The sequence below is a fragment of the Colletotrichum orchidophilum genome (assembly GCF_001831195.1).
Source record: "Colletotrichum orchidophilum strain IMI 309357 chromosome Unknown Scaffold_22.1, whole genome shotgun sequence".
NCBI classification, from domain to species: domain Eukaryota; kingdom Fungi; phylum Ascomycota; class Sordariomycetes; order Glomerellales; family Glomerellaceae; genus Colletotrichum; species Colletotrichum orchidophilum.
The window spans coordinates 172886-190264 of NW_019172978.1; the positions used below are offsets into that span (position 1 = coordinate 172886).

The 17379-nt window shown below is 53.2% G+C and overlaps 3 protein-coding genes across 3 annotated transcripts; 1 reads left to right on the forward strand and 2 right to left on the reverse strand.

Annotated features, from left to right (window-relative positions):
• Nucleotides 1-3030: 3030 nt before the first annotated feature.
• Nucleotides 3031-4345, forward strand: CORC01_03622 (DNA polymerase epsilon subunit D; the record flags this gene model as incomplete). Its single annotated transcript, XM_022615271.1, has 4 exons — nucleotides 3031-3339; nucleotides 3401-3534; nucleotides 3657-3775; nucleotides 3918-4345. The coding sequence occupies 4 exons, from the start codon at nucleotides 3031-3033 to the stop codon at nucleotides 4343-4345; spliced, it is 990 nt and encodes a 329-aa protein (XP_022478197.1).
• A 3165-nt stretch (nucleotides 4346-7510) lies between these two features.
• On the reverse strand, nucleotides 7511-7867 carry CORC01_03623 (uncharacterized protein; the record flags this gene model as incomplete). Its single annotated transcript, XM_022615272.1, has 1 exon — nucleotides 7511-7867. One exon carries the CDS (start codon nucleotides 7865-7867, stop codon nucleotides 7511-7513), a length of 357 nt encoding a protein of 118 aa, XP_022478198.1.
• Nucleotides 7868-8790: 923 nt separating this feature from the next.
• On the reverse strand, nucleotides 8791-11092 carry CORC01_03624 (chromatin remodeling complex subunit; the record flags this gene model as incomplete). Its single annotated transcript, XM_022615273.1, has 3 exons — nucleotides 8791-10556; nucleotides 10700-10783; nucleotides 11026-11092. The coding sequence occupies 3 exons, from the start codon at nucleotides 11090-11092 to the stop codon at nucleotides 8791-8793; spliced, it is 1917 nt and encodes a 638-aa protein (XP_022478199.1).
• Between the last annotated feature and the right edge of the window lie 6287 nt (nucleotides 11093-17379).

Here is a 17379-nt window from a genome sequence, read left to right on the forward strand (position 1 = left end):
GGCCGAGGAGATATCTCTCAACGCCGAGCTTTTTCTCACAACCAATCTTTTACGAATATTGCAGGAAATCTTGGCAACGAACCCTGCGGACGACAGGAGCACGGCACACGCTACACTACCTCATTGGGTTCAGCCCTTGCGCTCTCCCCGCGGGACTGGAGAAAGTGCGGGGTGTGGTATGGCGCGGGACTTTTGTTTCATGCCCCGATGGATGGCGGCATATCTCAACTCCCATGTGGCTTAACACCGTCACAAGGGGTGGTGATGGTGGTGGGTGAGGCCAGCCGTATCAAACTCAGAATGGAAATTCATGGCTCCCAACCCCTACCGCCACCATCACTCTTCGAGCTTTTTTCGCCATGCACTCTTTTGTAGTGGCGGAAGAGTCGGCGGACGTATCTAATGCGACCCAACTCCCCTCTCATGTTCCTCTTGATTGAGCGAGCACCCCATCGCTTCATAATTGCCAACTTTGGCAAGAAGCTTCGATGTCTGAAACGACATCTTTTCCCGTCGACGGTGGTCTATCGGAATCACGAATGATTGAACTCCACATTTTGGAATGGTGACGGATATACCCACATGGCAAACAATCTACTACAGCTGCGACGCAGCCATTTTTCTATCATAGTCTTCAAACACTTCTCTGGGTAACCTAAGTGAGCCCTGAAACAAATTCAAATCAAGCAATGTACAAAGTGCTACAATCTAGTTCTCGCGGTGACTGGCGCAGTGCGTAGGTATGGGACTGAGGGTGAATCGGGTCAGTGGCAAGTTGAGCCCTTAGCCCAACGCGGCTGTGAAGTTCATGACAAAACACAAACGCAAGAAAGGAAACTTCTTGCGTGCGCGAACGGTAGAGCAGAGCGTGGTACCCATCATCCCATGTTTAGGCGGCAACCCTCACGTCGACCACGCTGCTGACAACACCAAGGTGACCAAACTCACCCAAGAATCGCTGGTGAAACGCGGAACAAGGAGCATGGGGTGTGTGCTCCCACCATGGCAACTTGGACGGAGAAAGGGCCAAAAGAATTATACCGACACATCACTGACTGGCGGGCGACGGGCGGAAAGGGAGGCGATGGGAAGGAAAGCAAGATTCCATGGCCAAGGTTTCGCTGACACTCTGGTGTCGTATGCTCTGGTTTCTTGTTCTTCTTCTTCCTTCCCGTGCGCCCTCCTCCCCACAGCGTTGGCCACGTTGCGACACCTGCCATCCCAGGATGACGGGCACGATGGCAGGCGGAAAAGGTGAAACATGATGCCTTCTTCCCCGCCGAGTGGCTGTGAAGAAAGTGGTATCGGGGACGACGCGAGAAAGAGGCCGAGGGCAACGGGAAGAAGTCTCGTCGCCGCGGATTGCAAACAACTGGCTCAGGCATTTTCCTCGCACTGACAAATACACATATAGGCCTGTTTTTTCTCGTCAGACTTAAGTAGGTGACCAATGATGGATGATCGTAAAGAAGCTGGGGTGTATGTAGTCAGTCTGTTCATCATTTCCTACCTAGAATGGATGTATAACAGGCGGAATCGAACACTCTTCATTCGATCTCTTGGTCGATTGTCTCCACGCCGGATTGGGATCTCCATTCGTTGGCAGCAGGCCATCACGGCATCGTCGGGGTTTGGCTGCTCATCCCTCGGATGTTTCTTACTTTTTTGTCTCTGCGTCTCCCCGTTTTCTTTCATCTGTCATGACGTTTTGTGTGGATTTGCCCTCGGTTGAAATTTCTGGAGTGTTTTCTCCGCGGACGCGTCTCCACGTGTCATATCTGCGGGTTCACGATTTAATTCGGATGTTTGCGGGGAGAGAAGATGGGAGCAAGGGGCGACGGAGGAGGCGAATCTTGGGTGGTGTGAGTTCTGGATCCCTGGGCAGAGGGAGAGAGAATGAGGAGAAAATGGGCCTCGAATCATGTGAGACCGAGTCGAGGACGGGGTTGCGGGAGGTAAATTATGGGTGTAAGAAGGAGGATCGGGGAACGGTTGTGCGTTGGTGGTCCGCTTGGGGGTGGACGGCGATGCGCTCCAAGTGCGTTGCACAAAGTTGGGAAAGTCGAGGAGCACGTGTTGTGATTATGCCCCCTACTGTTCTGAGCTACCCTCGTACTACAGCCTCAACTCAATTGCACGTACAAGAAACCATTTTTAGGCTTGGATGGCGGCATGAAGTAGGATAAGTAAGTATTCACTGAACCTGATCGTGGTCAACACAATTCAAAATGTAGGATGAAGTGAAGAATCAGCCGTCTGAGTCCATGGGGAGCTTGATATGTCGAAGCTCACTCTGAGTAAGTAGAGTAAGTGCAAACTGTGGGCAGTGAGGCGTAATAAATGAGTGAGTGGGTGAGTGAGTGCAATGGGTTAAGAGTAATGGGTGAGACCAGCGAGTGAGTGAAGCAATTGAACTAAGAAAATGACAGACGCACTTAACGCGCCCACGCCCGAAAAGCGGGTCCGGATCGCGTCCAATGGAGCGCAAGACGCGCTGCCTAACGACCACAGCGCACCTAAACCACTCGTTGTCCTGCCCACCGCTCAGAGAGTCTCATCTCCCTTCTCGAAGGACAACAAGTAGGCCTCATCTGTGACATATCGACAAGGTTGTGATCGACTACTTTAGAGACCCCAATTGATCCCTTTTCATCGGGTTTACGAATTGGAGTATTCCCTTGTTCCTCGACCCGACACTGAGGACAAGGGCTCATCCGGAGACGATTATCGCATCTTCCCTGCGCATGGAAAACTTCACAATCTCGCCATACAGCCGACGAAAAACGATAGAACAATCACCTTGCCAGGCCAAGCATAGGGTAAGATCGAGCACTTCTCCAACAACACCTCGCCGTTTCATGGAAGACCAAGAGACCTTGAGGCACCCAGGCTAAAGAGAAGCGTCCAGGGGTGGTTTACGGATACAAACTCCATTTCCTCAAATCTTCTCCACAATAAATACCTCCTAGCACCCGGCCTCTTTACCCGACTCAGCTTCGACCTCGACCCTCCCACTCGCTCTCACAAATCATGCCTCCGCGCAAAAGCGACGCGAGCCGCAGAAGCGACGTGTCCAACGCCCGCTTCATCGTCATGGACGAGGAACCTCCTGCCTCCACCACACCGGCCAAGGCCGCGGCGGCACCCGCAGCCGCCGCCGGCACCCCGTCTTCAGCATCGGCGGCCAAGCCTTCCTCATCGACCCCGTCTATTGTGCCCGCGCCGACGCCTCATTCTGCCGCAGGGGCTGCGAGGCCGACTCCGGTGACGACTGAGAAGAAGGAGAGTCAGACGCATGACAAACTTGCCAAGGCGGATAGAGATGCTCTCACCATCGAGGTAAGGGACCGTTGGGATGCTGCGAGATGTGCTGGGTTGACTAATTTCATGTAATCTGTAGGATCTCAGCTTGCCCAAGTCTATCATTACCAGGCTGGCAAAGGGTGTTCTTCCGCCGCAGACTCAGATCCAGGGCAATGCCGTTTTAGCCATGGGCAAGAGCGCAACTGTGTTCATCAATTACCTTGCCTCTCAGTGCGTTGAATCCACCTGCTTCCTGCTAGATTCTTTGTCCGGACGAGGAGCAATGTTTCCCTCGAGAGCAAAGGCCATCTTTGTCCACTACTTATGAAGCTAACCCTCGTCGTGATCCCCAGTGCCAATGAAATCACACAAAATGCCGGCAAAAAGACCGTCAGTGCTGAAGACGTCTTCAAGGCTCTGGATGATATCGAGTTCGGTTTCCTCCGGGAGCCACTGGAACAGGAATTCGCCAGTGAGTCTACCCAATTGTTCTCTCATTGTCGCCGTCCAAGGTCAATTTCACAAATCAACAATCATTGTCTTGCCCACTACGTCTCACTCATCTGCACTAAACAATGATATGAAGCATCAAACACCTCTGACTTCCATCTCAGAATATACCCAAATCCAAAATGCAAAACGCATCAACTACCGCAACAAGGTCGCCGCTAAAAAGGGCGCTTCTGCGGCCGGGGCAGAAGGCACAGCATCCGCAGATGCATCCCTCCTCTCCAATCCCGACGACAGCGTCATGACCGCAGCATCATCAGACACAGCCCCACGCACAAAGAAGGCCCGTGTGGACGAGTCGGCCATGCCTGTTGATGAAGAGGCCGATGACGCAGAGACGGAGCCCGAGGAGGACGCCGAAGAAGACGAAGACGAAGACGAAGAAGCGGAAGAGGATGAAGAAGAAGAAGAGGAGGATGACGATGACGAGGAAGAGGGAGGGAGCAGCGAGGAGGTGCAGGACGCATTGGAGACGAAGGAGGGTGAGGGCAGTGAGGTTGATGAGGCGCTTGACGGGGATGAAAGCGACTAGTCTCGTGGATATATCCTATTCGGGCGGTTTGACCATGGGAGATCACCAAGAAACCTGAGTTTAGCGTGATAAGGGTAAAAATGATGCGCTGTAACGGGGAGCTTCAGCCCCGGTTTTGGGTCATGGTAGGGAAGCAATGCGATGGTTTTTGGTAATACACAAGATTTCGTGGCAGACACGTCACTTGGGTAGATGATGCTGGTGCCCTTGATTATTTCATTTGCATTGGTGACTTTATGATTTGGAATGAGATTACGGCTTCCTCCTAAGCCCCGGCAGAAGAGTACATCAGGGCGGGCAGCCGTGGCGGAGAATCGCTTTCTCCTACCCCGCGGTCACTATCCGTCTCAATGCCAAAAGAAACTAGACCGCTTGTTTGTATTCTGTACATATCAAGGGAACGGATGCCTCGGCCATGAACATGCTGCTTGGAGAGTGACATGCTATGCGGCCTTTCCACGGAATACAAACCACCCCTCCCAGAGCTGACCCGAGGTTATGAGCTTTAGCCTGATCCCACGCGGACAAGTAGAAAGCGAGTGTACATATGAGTCATCGAACGGGAGCCTCTGTACCCCAACAGCCTGAGCACGGTAAGATTGTGTCTGCGTAACATTAAAGGAGGTTCAAGACGTCGACAACGTACCCGGAACAAAAAGGCTCTCACTCACATTGAACGAATAGGAAATTTGTTTCCACCGATACTCATGATTGGGTTTTCATCAGTGGTATATGTACGTACGAGCCCGCCCTTGATGGTATTCGTGGGGTTTACCTCATAGTCTCGAAAAGTGTATATCAACGTCATGATCGGGCGGTTGCGGATATAGTGAAGGTAGGGCTACAAACGCAGGACGGTAAAACAACGCAGAATGTAGCTCGACGCCAAATGATTGGTATTCCGTCTTCGGATGACATGAAAGAAAGGCTCAATCGCAATATCCAGTTTCTTCATCCTGTACAGGGCTTGAATTACATGTACACTACATATGGACACCAACGTGAATGAATACAAGTTAAGGAAGAAACTCAACCTCATCTTTATATTTTGACTTCTGGTTTCCGCTTTACGTTCAGCGATGCCGCCATCCGTCCTCAACCTTTCCCAACTTGGTGTTTTGATGGACGATTGCCTGATTTTAACATCCATCCCCAACAATTCCTCCGGTAGCCCGTTCATCGCTGCCCATCCTACCGTCCATCCTCTCACACGAGAATAGGGGGGCGGACAATAAGAGCCCCTCCACCTCCCCGCAAAGACGAGACGAAACGGAAGCAGAACAAACTACGTGCACTTGTGGAACCTATCGCAACTTCGGAGGCGACCGATCCTATGAGGGGCAGATCGGGTCCGACGAGGCTTCGCTGACAATCTCATCTTTAGCCTTGCCACTTGCTCCATCAAGTCCGTTGCAATTCATCATCACCACCATCAACACCATCCATCCATACATCCTCCACCACCCACCACCACCACCATTATCGTAGATCCTCCCATCTCTCTCAACACCCCTGGCTTTCGCCCCGGATCTCTGGGACTCAAGCCCCCTGACGCGTCCTCTCTGTTCCTCTGTTCTATCCCGCTGTCGCACTCGGCACACGAGGTCTGGAAGTACACCATACGGCGCTGCCATGAGACGTCCATCGCCGACGGTTTTCATCCCATCCCCCCCAAAGTCCCGAAGACGCGGTTCCATCCCTGCTTGCTTACCTGCCTGCCGGCCACACCCACCTTCCTCTCTGTGGATGCGTCTCTCTCTCTCGCGTTCTCTCTCTCCCCCCCCCTTGTCTCTGCGCGACTTCACACCTCCCACGCTCCCAAGCTTTCCCCGAGAGCCGCATCTTCGGTGTCGTCAACTCTCTTCCCGCACTACCACCCATCTTCTCTTCTCATAAATCTCCTCCCTGGGCAGAATTCCCAATCGCGTACTCTTTCCCTCCCACCACCCTCTTCCCAAACCGAGCATAAGCCTAAGGCTCGTGTTTAAAAAAAAAAAAAAACCTTCCTCATATCAGAGGGAGAACTCTATCTTGGCAAGAATTCAAGCTTCTTTTTGTTTTGTATTTTGTCTTCTCCCCCTTACGAGGTTTATGAAAATGTAAAACGAAATTCACCCTTTCGGCACCCCGGGTCGACAATTTGAACCCCCATCCAAACTGTCATCTTGAAGTAACAAATGGGCCAGGCAAACTTGGGACCGCGGCCTTCTCCGACTTCGGAAAGTAGCCAACCTTTATAGACAAAATTAAGCGTCCAACCACAGATCAAGGGCAACGAGGGCGAGCGGTGTAAGGGCACATTATGGACTGTGTACACCATTTTGGCACCCTGCTCATCTCCTTCCTCTCCATAAGGGTCCGAACTAGTTACCCAAAGCAAATCCAATCCTCATCTCAGAAGGCGGAGCTTCGGCTTCGGGCTTCTAATCCTTTCCTCCCTCGGCCGAGAGAGCCAAGAGCCGGCCTCGAGGCACGTGAGAGAGACCACCCAGAATAGACAAGACCACACAATACCAAAACATCCCACATTGTACGGAGTAATCGGTTAACCTCCTCCTATCACATCGACTCATCTCTCCGTGGAACCCGGCCGCCAAAAGGGGATCAACCTGACAACTTTGTGAGACCCAAGCGCCTATTTTCCCTGCCTTCCCCAGTAGCGATAAAGCGGCAATTATCCGTTCTTTGGGGAGGGAGGGGGGTTAACCTAGGCACTTGAAAACGCAGCAAGGACAGATCAGACACGGCTTCCAAAACTTGCTGCAGTCATGGATTGAAAAGCACACAGACCCTTGTCTCACAACTTGCCGGTCTTCGTCCCGATAACGAGCCTCTTCTACCTTGGAGAAACTCAAAGTCACGACCAGATGGCACATGCATCCTCCGGGGCGCGCAGTTACCGGCAATCCTCGTCCATGCTTTAAATAGTTGTCCCAACTGATGAGAATCAACCACAACGGGCACGCCGTAAACCGGGCGTGGTTAGAAAAGTGACGTTAGGCGCATGCGAAAAGAAAGACGTATTTGCATTAAAGAGAAGAAATCCAAACAAAGACTACTGTCCTCCAATTGTGTCTCCAAAAGGCCTCTTGCATCAGTCGTAGATCAAGTTGTACAGACAAGAAACAAAAGTCCCCGGAGAAATAAAACACGAGCCACAGGTGTTCAATCGACACGCCCCTCATGCAATCCCAAAGAAGCGTCCCTGCTACTGACGCGGAAGAAACGAAACAAATCACACCCCGATGCCGGATCATGGCGCTTCCCGGATTCCTGGTAACCAAAACGTGACAACCAATATCGAGTTTCACCCAAGCAGTGCACAACTCCTTCGATGCTGCCATATCTGCCGACACAAAGATAAAACAAGGCCAAAAAATATTGACCGCCGACGTGCAGACTGAAAAGGGTTCTCGCCCATGTCAAGCCCTCATGACCCAAAGTGCTTCCGCTGTTTTCGAAAAGGGTGCACCTTGGATAGTGGGTAAACCTTAAAACCATATTGTAACTTGTCGCCCTCATGGTTCTTCGCTTTCGTGATCTTGCTTCCCTTTAGGAGACGCGCCCGGACACACCTCCCGGGCCAAGTCGATACCAGAACACATACTAGACCACAAGCGCTATTTGTCGCCAAAGATGAGCTTGGTCTTCAGCATGAATGCTTGCACACTGCGCATGGCTTCGCGGACACACGTTCCTTATTTCCCGAGCTCAAGTGTTGCTGAATGATGATAATCGAAACCAATGAAGTCGTCGGCATTGCTGTTCGAGCAAACATGGCTGAGTGATTCGGGTTCAGATGCGCGGCAAGTGGGATGTCGCGTAGATGCGGTGTTCGTGAGGTATCGTGTATTCGAGAGGATAAGGGTGACTAACTAAGTAATCGCCTGAAGCGAAGCGGATCGGTGACGAGAGGACGGCGATGGTATCAAATTGTGAAGTCGGAGATGCCCGTGTGCCAACGGCAGAAAATGAAATCAAGCAAGGTGGAAAAAGTGCCCATGGGTGTTGATGAGGATGAGAGAACCAAATCCATCAATGTGAACAGACAAGAAACAATGCATCCTCCCCGAGATGCCAAAATAAAGAAAAAATACGTCGAGGAAACCACAAAAATGGCGCATTACAGTGAAAAGACCCTTCCCTCCGCCCTGGACCTCAGCCCATGTGTTCCTGGATCCCCACTACTCCTCTATCCATCCTTCTCGGCCAAAATGCTCTACAAAGATTGACAGGCCCGTAGCCCAAAAGCACATAGCCTCCACCGAACTGTATGCTTGGGTATCCTTCAGAAGGGCAGCAAGGCTGCCAAACCGGCGAAAGCCAGGGGAGTAACCGCCGCCTACTATATATAGAAAAGAGAAAAAAATGCAGTTGGCATAACGCTCTTTTAGAACCTAGTTTGCGAGTTCAACAGATCATCGTGTTTCGACATCCTTCTGACTTCATTGAGGCTGGTTCGTCCACCACTGGGCTGGCGTTTGCTGGTTGGACCAGGCCTGTGTCACTGCCGGAGATCCCTGGTTCGGCTGGGGCATATACTGACGAGGGGTCTGGTCTGTCGGGTAAATCCCCTGGCTGGCGGCACCGTAGCTTTGTCCCATGCCTGGCATTCCCGAAAACTGCATCCCTGGCTGCACGCCGCTGGACGCATGTCGTAGTTGAGGTGCCGGCGACTGTTGATGGGGTTGCTGGCCCTGTGTCGTGTACCCAGAGTAGTTGTGTTGTTGCGGGTTCTGCTGCGTCTGGGGCCACATTTGGCCAGTCCCGGGGTAGTGATAGCCCTGGGCACCCTGAGGTATGTTGCTTGCACTCCCTGCTGCAGGCAAAGTCGTTGGCTTGTTGTTCTTTTGGGAAGATGGTTGGGCCATACCTCTCATCGGAGCCTGACTGATCGGATTCTGCGCATGGATCGATTGAGAGTAGGGCGGGGCTGTCATCATCATCTGCGGACTTTGGTTGGGCACAATGCCGGACTGCGGCGGCATATTGCTCGCCGTCGTATGCGGCGATTGCGTTGCTCGCGTGGTGGGAACGGCGGCTTCGCTCGTGGCAACGTTTTGGGCTAGATTGGTCGATTGGGGCTGCTCATGCGGCCGTCTCCAAATGCCTTGGAGGTAGTCACCGCGCATGTCCCGTTGCTGGTTGAGAGACCGATTGTACTCAGCGGCGTGGTGAGCCTGAGCATGAATCTCTCCAATCTGAGCAGGTCGTGTTTGGTCCTGGTAAGCCGGGCCGGTGATCTCCTGGCGTGGGCCACCCTTGAGAATTCCGCTGTAGTCGCGAGGGCGGTTGTCGCTGAGCTCTGATCCTAGTGTTATCACGGGCATTCTGGTCGTGGTTCCGGTTGGCGGTCCAAGCATACCTGGTTGGACGATTTGGGGTTGAGGGGCGCCGGGGAACTGGCTGGGCGTGTTGCTGTAGACGATTTCACCGTGAGGGCCGCCCAGTAGGACCTGGTTCTGTGCCTCGGCTGCGGCTTCTCTGGCCTTGGCCGCTCCAGGGCGCTTCTCGCCAGCGGGGTCGGCCTCTGTGAATCCTTGTTTACGGGCCTTGGTCTCCCAGTAGTCGTCACGAACTCTTCTACCGTTGACGATGACGCGACTTCCAAATTGGCGGAACATGGATCGGGCTGTGACGATGGCAATTTGTCTCGATCGGTACGAAAAGGGAAGGATCTCCTGGCTGACGAGGTCATCCTTCTCGGGTTGGCTGGCAATGATTTTGAAGAGCGACCTGTTCTTGTTGAAGAGCAGGTACGAGTCTCGATACCCCAAAACCCTCGCGCATTCAGTTGCCAGCATAAAGAGCTTGTCGCCCCGGTTGGGAACCAAAAAGGTTCGACATCTGTATTCGCGACCGCCCAGAAGCTGACCATTCGGCATCACCTTCTTCTCTCCAAATTCATCAATTTCTCTCGGGAGGTACTCGTCACCGGCGGGGTTCAGCTGGTCGGTGGTGTGATCTCTAACTGTGGGAAGAGCTTTCAAGGTCGTCTTCGTAGGGGTCGTCTTGGGCGGAGGAGAGGCCTGAGCAGGCGCGTAATTGACAGCCTGCCCCCCCGGCAGCGGCGCGTTCTGGTTCTGAGGGGTTTGCGGCGGTGGAATATTTTGAGGCATATTGGTTACTGGGACCTGACCGGCAGTCTCGGAGATGGCACCGGATGATCTGGACTTCATTGACTTGCCACGTTTTCTCGGGTTGGAGTCACCTACAGAGACACCAATATTAGCTTGTATCGCGTTGCGCGCCGCGGGGAAGGAAGTAAGAGGTTACACGCGCGACTGCTGGACAGTCCACGCATGATGGGTGAAAATAAGTTTTTTTCCCTTTTTGTTGAAGGGGAGGACATACCAGCAATACCTGCAGGTGTATTTCCCTGGAAGTTGTCCGGGGAGCGGCTTCTTTTGATGCCGCGAGTGCTTGCGTTGAGCAGGTCTATATGATGATCAGAGCCGTCAGCATAATGTTATGGCAGGACAGTTGTGTTAAGAAAGGTCATAGCCATGGCTCAAACGGGCGAGGGGGGGGGCGCGCAAGTGGTTGTTGCGCATGGAAAGTTGCTAATCCGGCCAGGGCCTCGCAGTGGAATGCGATGACGGCTAGCGAGCAGGCTGGGTTGAGGCGGGGGGGTTGAAACTGGGGAGGGGGGGCAATGGAGAGCAAATAAGCACACATACCAGGAGAGTTGAGGGCAGCTGGGTTGATTGTCGCACTATCAGCTCCGTTCGGCTGAGTGGAGTACATTGAGCGCGCAAACGTTTCCCAGCAGATTCTTCAGGTCAAGATCAGGAAAACGACGACGTGTCTTGATATAGTTGGATTGCCTTCCGGCCGGATCGCGGACGAGGGCGACACGGGGTCTGGGGAGGGTGCGTTGGGTGATGCAGGGCAGGCTTATGCGTGCATGTGGTTGGTGCGAAGCTCTGAAATGTCCCTGGCGGAAAAGTATGTCGAGTAACAACAGGGTAGGGGGAGCGGCCTGAGAAGAAATCAAACAGAAGCTTTTTCTTGCCTTTTGTTCGCTCTTCTTTGCTGCAGAACAATAAGAGGGTTATGGGGGCGTATGGCTAAGGAAACTCTGAACTCTAGATGAAAATGCAAGAGTTGAGTTGCAGCGCCGGTACAACCAAGCCGTAGAACTCAGAAGAGGGTCGGTGTCCTGGGGGCCTGCGGCGCGACGGGTAGGTAGGTTCTTTGGCGAGGGGGCCTGTGTGCAGCAGCTTTGTAAGATGTGAGGAGGAGAAGTGTGTGGCGAAGGATTGGCGAATTTTCCTCCTCTTGTTTCCCGCGCCGTGAGGACCGAACGGACGTGTGCCCTACAACGTCTGAATAAGTTGAAATAAGAGCTGTTGGAAAAAGCCGCGTCTACTTGAATAAGGCGGCGAGACGCAGAGAAGAAGTCTGGGCGAAGAAAATGGAGGCTGTCGCCAGTGGAGATGCGCGCGTGCGGTGGTGAAGGAGGGAAGATGGCGGATGGTTGGTTGGAGTTCGCAAAGACGCCGTGTGGTAAGGTATAAGGTAGGTAGACAGGCAGATGATGGATGGACGGGGAGAAGTGGGCGACGCGATGAGAACGGCAAGGTCGTGTGGTATGGAGGGGATGGTGGATGGAAGGTGTCTCTCGAATCGTGCCGTCTGGGTGTGAAGCCAAAGTACCTTTCCTTGAGCAGGCAGCCAGACGGAGCGGTACCTAGATGAGGCAAGGCACCCAAGGCAAAGCTGTATGTACCTTCAAGTTTGGTCCTCAGACGGGGAGTAGCGGCCTAGTCGGATGCTTGCGCTTGTCAACTTGCAGCCGAATGCCCTTCTGGGCGACTTCTGTGCTCCTCTACCTCCCCGCGAAGGGTTTGGGCGAGGAGTGTTCAGAGGGGGGTGCGTGAAGAAAACGCGGCTCCAGCGAATGGAGGGGGTTTCGCAGCCTAGAAGCGACGGGGATTCTGTCGTGGACGAACGGAGCCGGCCAACTACGATGACGATGGGTCGGTGTTCTCGATTATGTCGTCGGTATCAGGGACGATGGAAGGATGCTGGTCAGGGACTCGGAGACAAGTAGGCCAGGGGGTTCTGGTTCATGGAACGACGAGGTGATGCGACGCAGCGACGCGACGGTATGCAATGGAATGCGACAGGATGGTGGGGAGAAGGCGAGGTGCTAATAACTAGGGCGTCGGTCGGTACGGGGGGGTATCTACGACGATTACGGATACAAAAGCAAGTGAGCGTCGGTTGCTGTGCTCTGTACGGAGTATCTGTACGAAGTTTCCGTATCCGTACACAGCAAAGCAATTGCGAGGCAGCCTTGTGGGTTTCTTGTGGTTATCTCCCGAGGAGAGAGCGTTCTTGATTTGGACGTAGTAGCCCTGCCGTGGTCACCGGTGTGCCTTTCAGGTCTCAAATCAAGGGAGTTGGACGTGTTTACTGAATGAAGCGCATCTTGTTTGGTCAGTACAACTTGTGGCTGTTGGTGTTGGTGTGTTGTATCTCTGACAGTGACAGAAGGAACTGGTGAACCCCGCGACCGGGAGAAGGAGGGTCTGCGAATCGCCAATGGAGAGAGGGAGGAGGTTGGATAACGCGCAGCTGGGCAGGTCGCATCAGCGGGTGCGATGCGAGGTGATGGTGTGGGAAGCGGCGGGCTGGAGCTTGGCCGATGCTGGAGCTGGGCTGGGATGGGCTGGTGCATGCGCAGAGCGAGCAAGAGCGGCGACAGGTGCAGGCAGGTCAGTTGCAGATGTCCCGGCGCAACGCGACATATCCGTAGATGGGAAAGCTGGGAATGAAATGGATTGGACTGGACTGGGACAAGGTCTCGAAGAGGGGTGTGCGGGAAAGGGGTGCGAGACTGCGAGTGAGGGGGGTGTGTGGTGTAGGAGAGAAGGCTATACTAGGATTGAGATTGGGATTTGGGACAGCTATGATGACGGTGACAGGGAACGTGCATGGACTAGACCAGACCAAAGTCACCAAACCGAAGGCGCGCAGAAGCTGCCGGGTCCCAGAAAGAACGGCGGCCACAGACGGGCGGCGTTCTTCGGGTGTGGCGAGCATACACTTCGCACTTTGCTGTAATTTCCTCCGGCGACAGGGACGGGGTGTGAGTCAAGAATATAGAGGGGGTGGGTTCAATAGAGGAAGACATGGAAGTCAAACGACGTGCACGAGATAGTGACCGACGGGAAGGAAGAGGAGGAGCGAGGGAAGCGAGGGAAGAAAAAAAAACCGAAAAAAGGTCTTCTGCTTCCTTCCTCTGATGATTCCATCACAGTCAAGGAAGAAATTGACAGGCAAGTGGGCTTTAAAAAAACCCCGGACAGAATCAAGGGCAGCAGGGGGGGTGCCCCAATTCACGGTTATGAGAAACTAGCCAACAGTACTATGTAAAGACAGCTTCATGGAACCTGCGAGTCGGCAAAGGGCATGTGAGTGACCATCTGCGCTAATCTACTTGCTCTGATTGTAAATCCCCAAAAACCGGCGAGCAGAGATCTCATAGTAGAGTACCAGCAGGCCTTACAGAAGAACTTTATGTTACCTGCTTGAAGGTAAGGTAGCTATCACTGATCACACGGTTGTCTAAACGGGCTCGGCTCCGTAAGATATGAATGGAGGCGCAGGCGTAAGAGACACGGGAAAACGGTTCATTCATCAGCATGACCACTTCCACTTTCTCCGACCCCTGCTCGATAAAACGCAGTTGCATGCAGCCTGCTCGAAAAAGAGGAGCACGGATGACGATGATGCCAGGGAGATATCGACAGGGATACCATGCACCAATACCGGCACCAGCATCAACGCCAGCACCAGCGCTAGCAATGGAGCGGAAACGCAATGGAAGCAACTGGGTTTACACTGGCAAGTCGCAGCACTGGCTTTCCTCTCAGGCTGGTTTGCCATCATCTGCCCAGACTAGCAGCCGTCATAGTCCACTTCGCTTGACGGCAGGTCCGTGTTCAAGATATTTGTACTCCTCCGTAGCGCCGCAACATGGAGTCATGGAGGAGACGAGAGTACAGCTCAGCTGGGGTCGGGCAGGCAATTGAACAGGAAAGGGAAAGCAAAAAGAAGGAGGCGAAAAAGAGGCTGTAGATACCTTTTACCGTCCTCTATCTACTAAAACGGCGGCACGGCACCTTGGCACAGAACATATTAGACAGCAAACAAAGCCTCTGCCCTGACTACCTGGGTACCTTACGTATACCGTAAGCTGGGCTACAGCTCTTCTCGACCATAAGGTTGTATCCGTATACCATAGGGCACCTATTCGCAATTTGTTGGACCACAGACTGGGTATCCACCACTCGCTGCTGCATCTTACCTCACATGGCGCCTGCATTTGTCTGACCGGTGGAGCTGCCTACGTACAGTAAGCAGTAACAGCAATTAAGTGAGCGCGCCTTCCACGCGCCTGCATGGTGGAGAATGCGCGAGGGCCGAGAAACGGGAAAGTCTACCATTGTACGGATACCTGAGGTGCATTTCTAGGTATGCGGGAAGGCGAGGTGGTGTAAGCTGGCACCAAGGTAGCTAGGCAGATACTGCTTATGTAAGGTATACCGATAGTCAAGGTGCCTGCCTCACTTCCGCCAGCGTAGGAACGTACGGATACCTCGCCCGACCCTTACGAGTGCCTTACTATGTATTCCTCAAGGTACCTTACCTTACCGATGGGGGTGAGTCTGTCATCGAATACGGATACCTAATGGGAAACCACGAATACCCTACGCATACTCTCAGAATTCCTTTCTTACGACAAGGCATTCTGCATCGCGAGCCTGAACCCCTTTTCTCTGCCAGGTTTGGTGCCACAACATCTACCGTCAACTCAGCATCGACAATAACCCCCTCTCGCTCTGCATCGTCGATCTTTTTCAACCCACAAAAGAATCTTCCATCTCCATCCGCGATGGCAGTGCCCTGGCCAGGTTCGCCCACGCATTCGCCTCGCGCTACTTTGGTCAAGCTATGTTCGTATAATAGTCAAAGGATCCACAGAGCATGTTTCTGCTCATTCAAAACTGCCTACGACCAAGATCGCGCAAAGCCGTCTCCAACGCCAGTGATACTTGCCGAAGACAAGGCCCCAATACCGATCCAGTCTCAGTCTTGGTGCCAACGCCGCCTCATGACTGGACAAAAATCTTCGACACCTCCCTGGAATGCTATTTCTTCACAATCCAAGCCCTGTCAATATTTCACTACCTACCCCGTACGAGGCCACGAGGACCCGGGCGTTGTCATATCGGCTTCTCGATTTCGTTGCTTTGCTGCCGACAGAAATTTGGGAGACTGCACCTGCTCTTCCACTTTGACTTGAGCATGGCAACGTGCAGTCTCTGGCTCCTCTCAAGTCTCGCATGCATGCCTCAACCATGCAATCTTAAGTCATTTAAATCACCCTGGCGAGATGCTCGCTGCACAAAAAGTCCAAAAGGGATTCACCCGACACCAAAAGTCTTGGATAACGCCCACCGAGGCCCGCTCGGAGCATCACACCTGGATACAGAACCGCGGAGTCGCGACCTGGCCCTCAAGCGCGCGTTCATACCCGACCACCCGGCCTCTATCGAAAATCTTTCTATTCAAACGCTCGTTCATACTTGATATCCCATGGTCTGCGGCCCGTCTAGACTTCCCCTGGCCTGTCCAAGGCATCGACAGGGGTTCCTCACGGAGAACTGCCCCCTGCCCCGGTTTCGCGATACTGCGACCGACTGCATTAGAAAAGAAAGCGGGCAGGATTGCTGCGGCGAAGTGGCTCCCCGGCTTGCGTACTGTGGTAGATGATGTGCGGGAGCGATCAATATCAATCGTTTGAGCCCCAGAAGAGGCCAGGCGGCAACCCATGCCGGCCAGACTTGCCCACCATCTCACCACCACGACCACCACGACCACCACGGCCATCACCCGAACCTCGCATCCATGATCCCACGCTTTCATACTTTACTCAGCACTTAGAGTGGGGCGTAGAGGCGCCATCCACTGGCATGCCATCTAGCATAAACGCCCTTGAGGCAAGACGTCGGACGAAGTCTAGTCACTCAAATTCGGGCAAAGATTTAACAAATGATGCCTCAAACAGCCAAGGCGAATCATCTTTTACTTCACAGGAGTTTACAGCAGAATCAATCCGCTCTATCCGCGTCACTCCGGCTAGTCCGGCTTGAAAAGTGACTTGATCAGCTTCTTTCCAAACAACCTTAGGCCAGCCCCTGCACCTTTTGTCCTTCGCTTTACCCTGGCCGCTTTAACTCCCCCAAAGCTGGCAAAGCAGTGGCTCAGACGGCTGAAGGCTGTTGATGGCCTGATTCGACACAGCTTCCTTCCAACCTTCTGCACTGTCACTGTCGACTGTGTCGTCTATCGCGGCCTACCTATACGAGTAGTCCTCGTAGGGACATCTCAAAACGCAGCTTCCGTCCGCTCATCGTCAAAAACCCAGTGGAATTTCGACCAAACGTCAGGACCAAACAAACTCCTGCCGGCATCCATGGCAGCGAATGGGCCATTCGGTATGTAGAATTTATAATCTTGCAACCGGCGGCTGGACGGTCCAACCTTTACACTGACAGAAGGTGGAGGTCACACTGAGAGGTAGATATGGGAGAATTCTCAGTCGATACGGCGGTCTTGTTTGCCGCTAGGAGGGCTGTCCCTGGGGGCATCAGGATTATGCGCCTGCATCACGGAGAAAATGAGTGAGTACCTCTTATTACGAGACAACTGGCCGACTGGTTCCTTCGTTTCTTCTGGATGCTCCATATATAGAGGACCCAACTTGGAATGCGCAATTTAGACCTGGATTTGTTTTCCTTTCGACGAGGTACTAGAAAATAGTTTCAAGAGGTAAAGTGACCTCCTGTTCCTCCATACGTTTGAGGCCAGTTGCAAGGCTCTACGTTTGACAACTCTGGATTCTCGCCCAAAAGACTGGACAAAGGATAAAAGCGGCAACGCCTACCAACTCTCTAGCTCCAAAGAGCTACTTGGGGAGGCCTGTAACGCCTAGACCGGCTCTGCTGGTCGAATGCAGC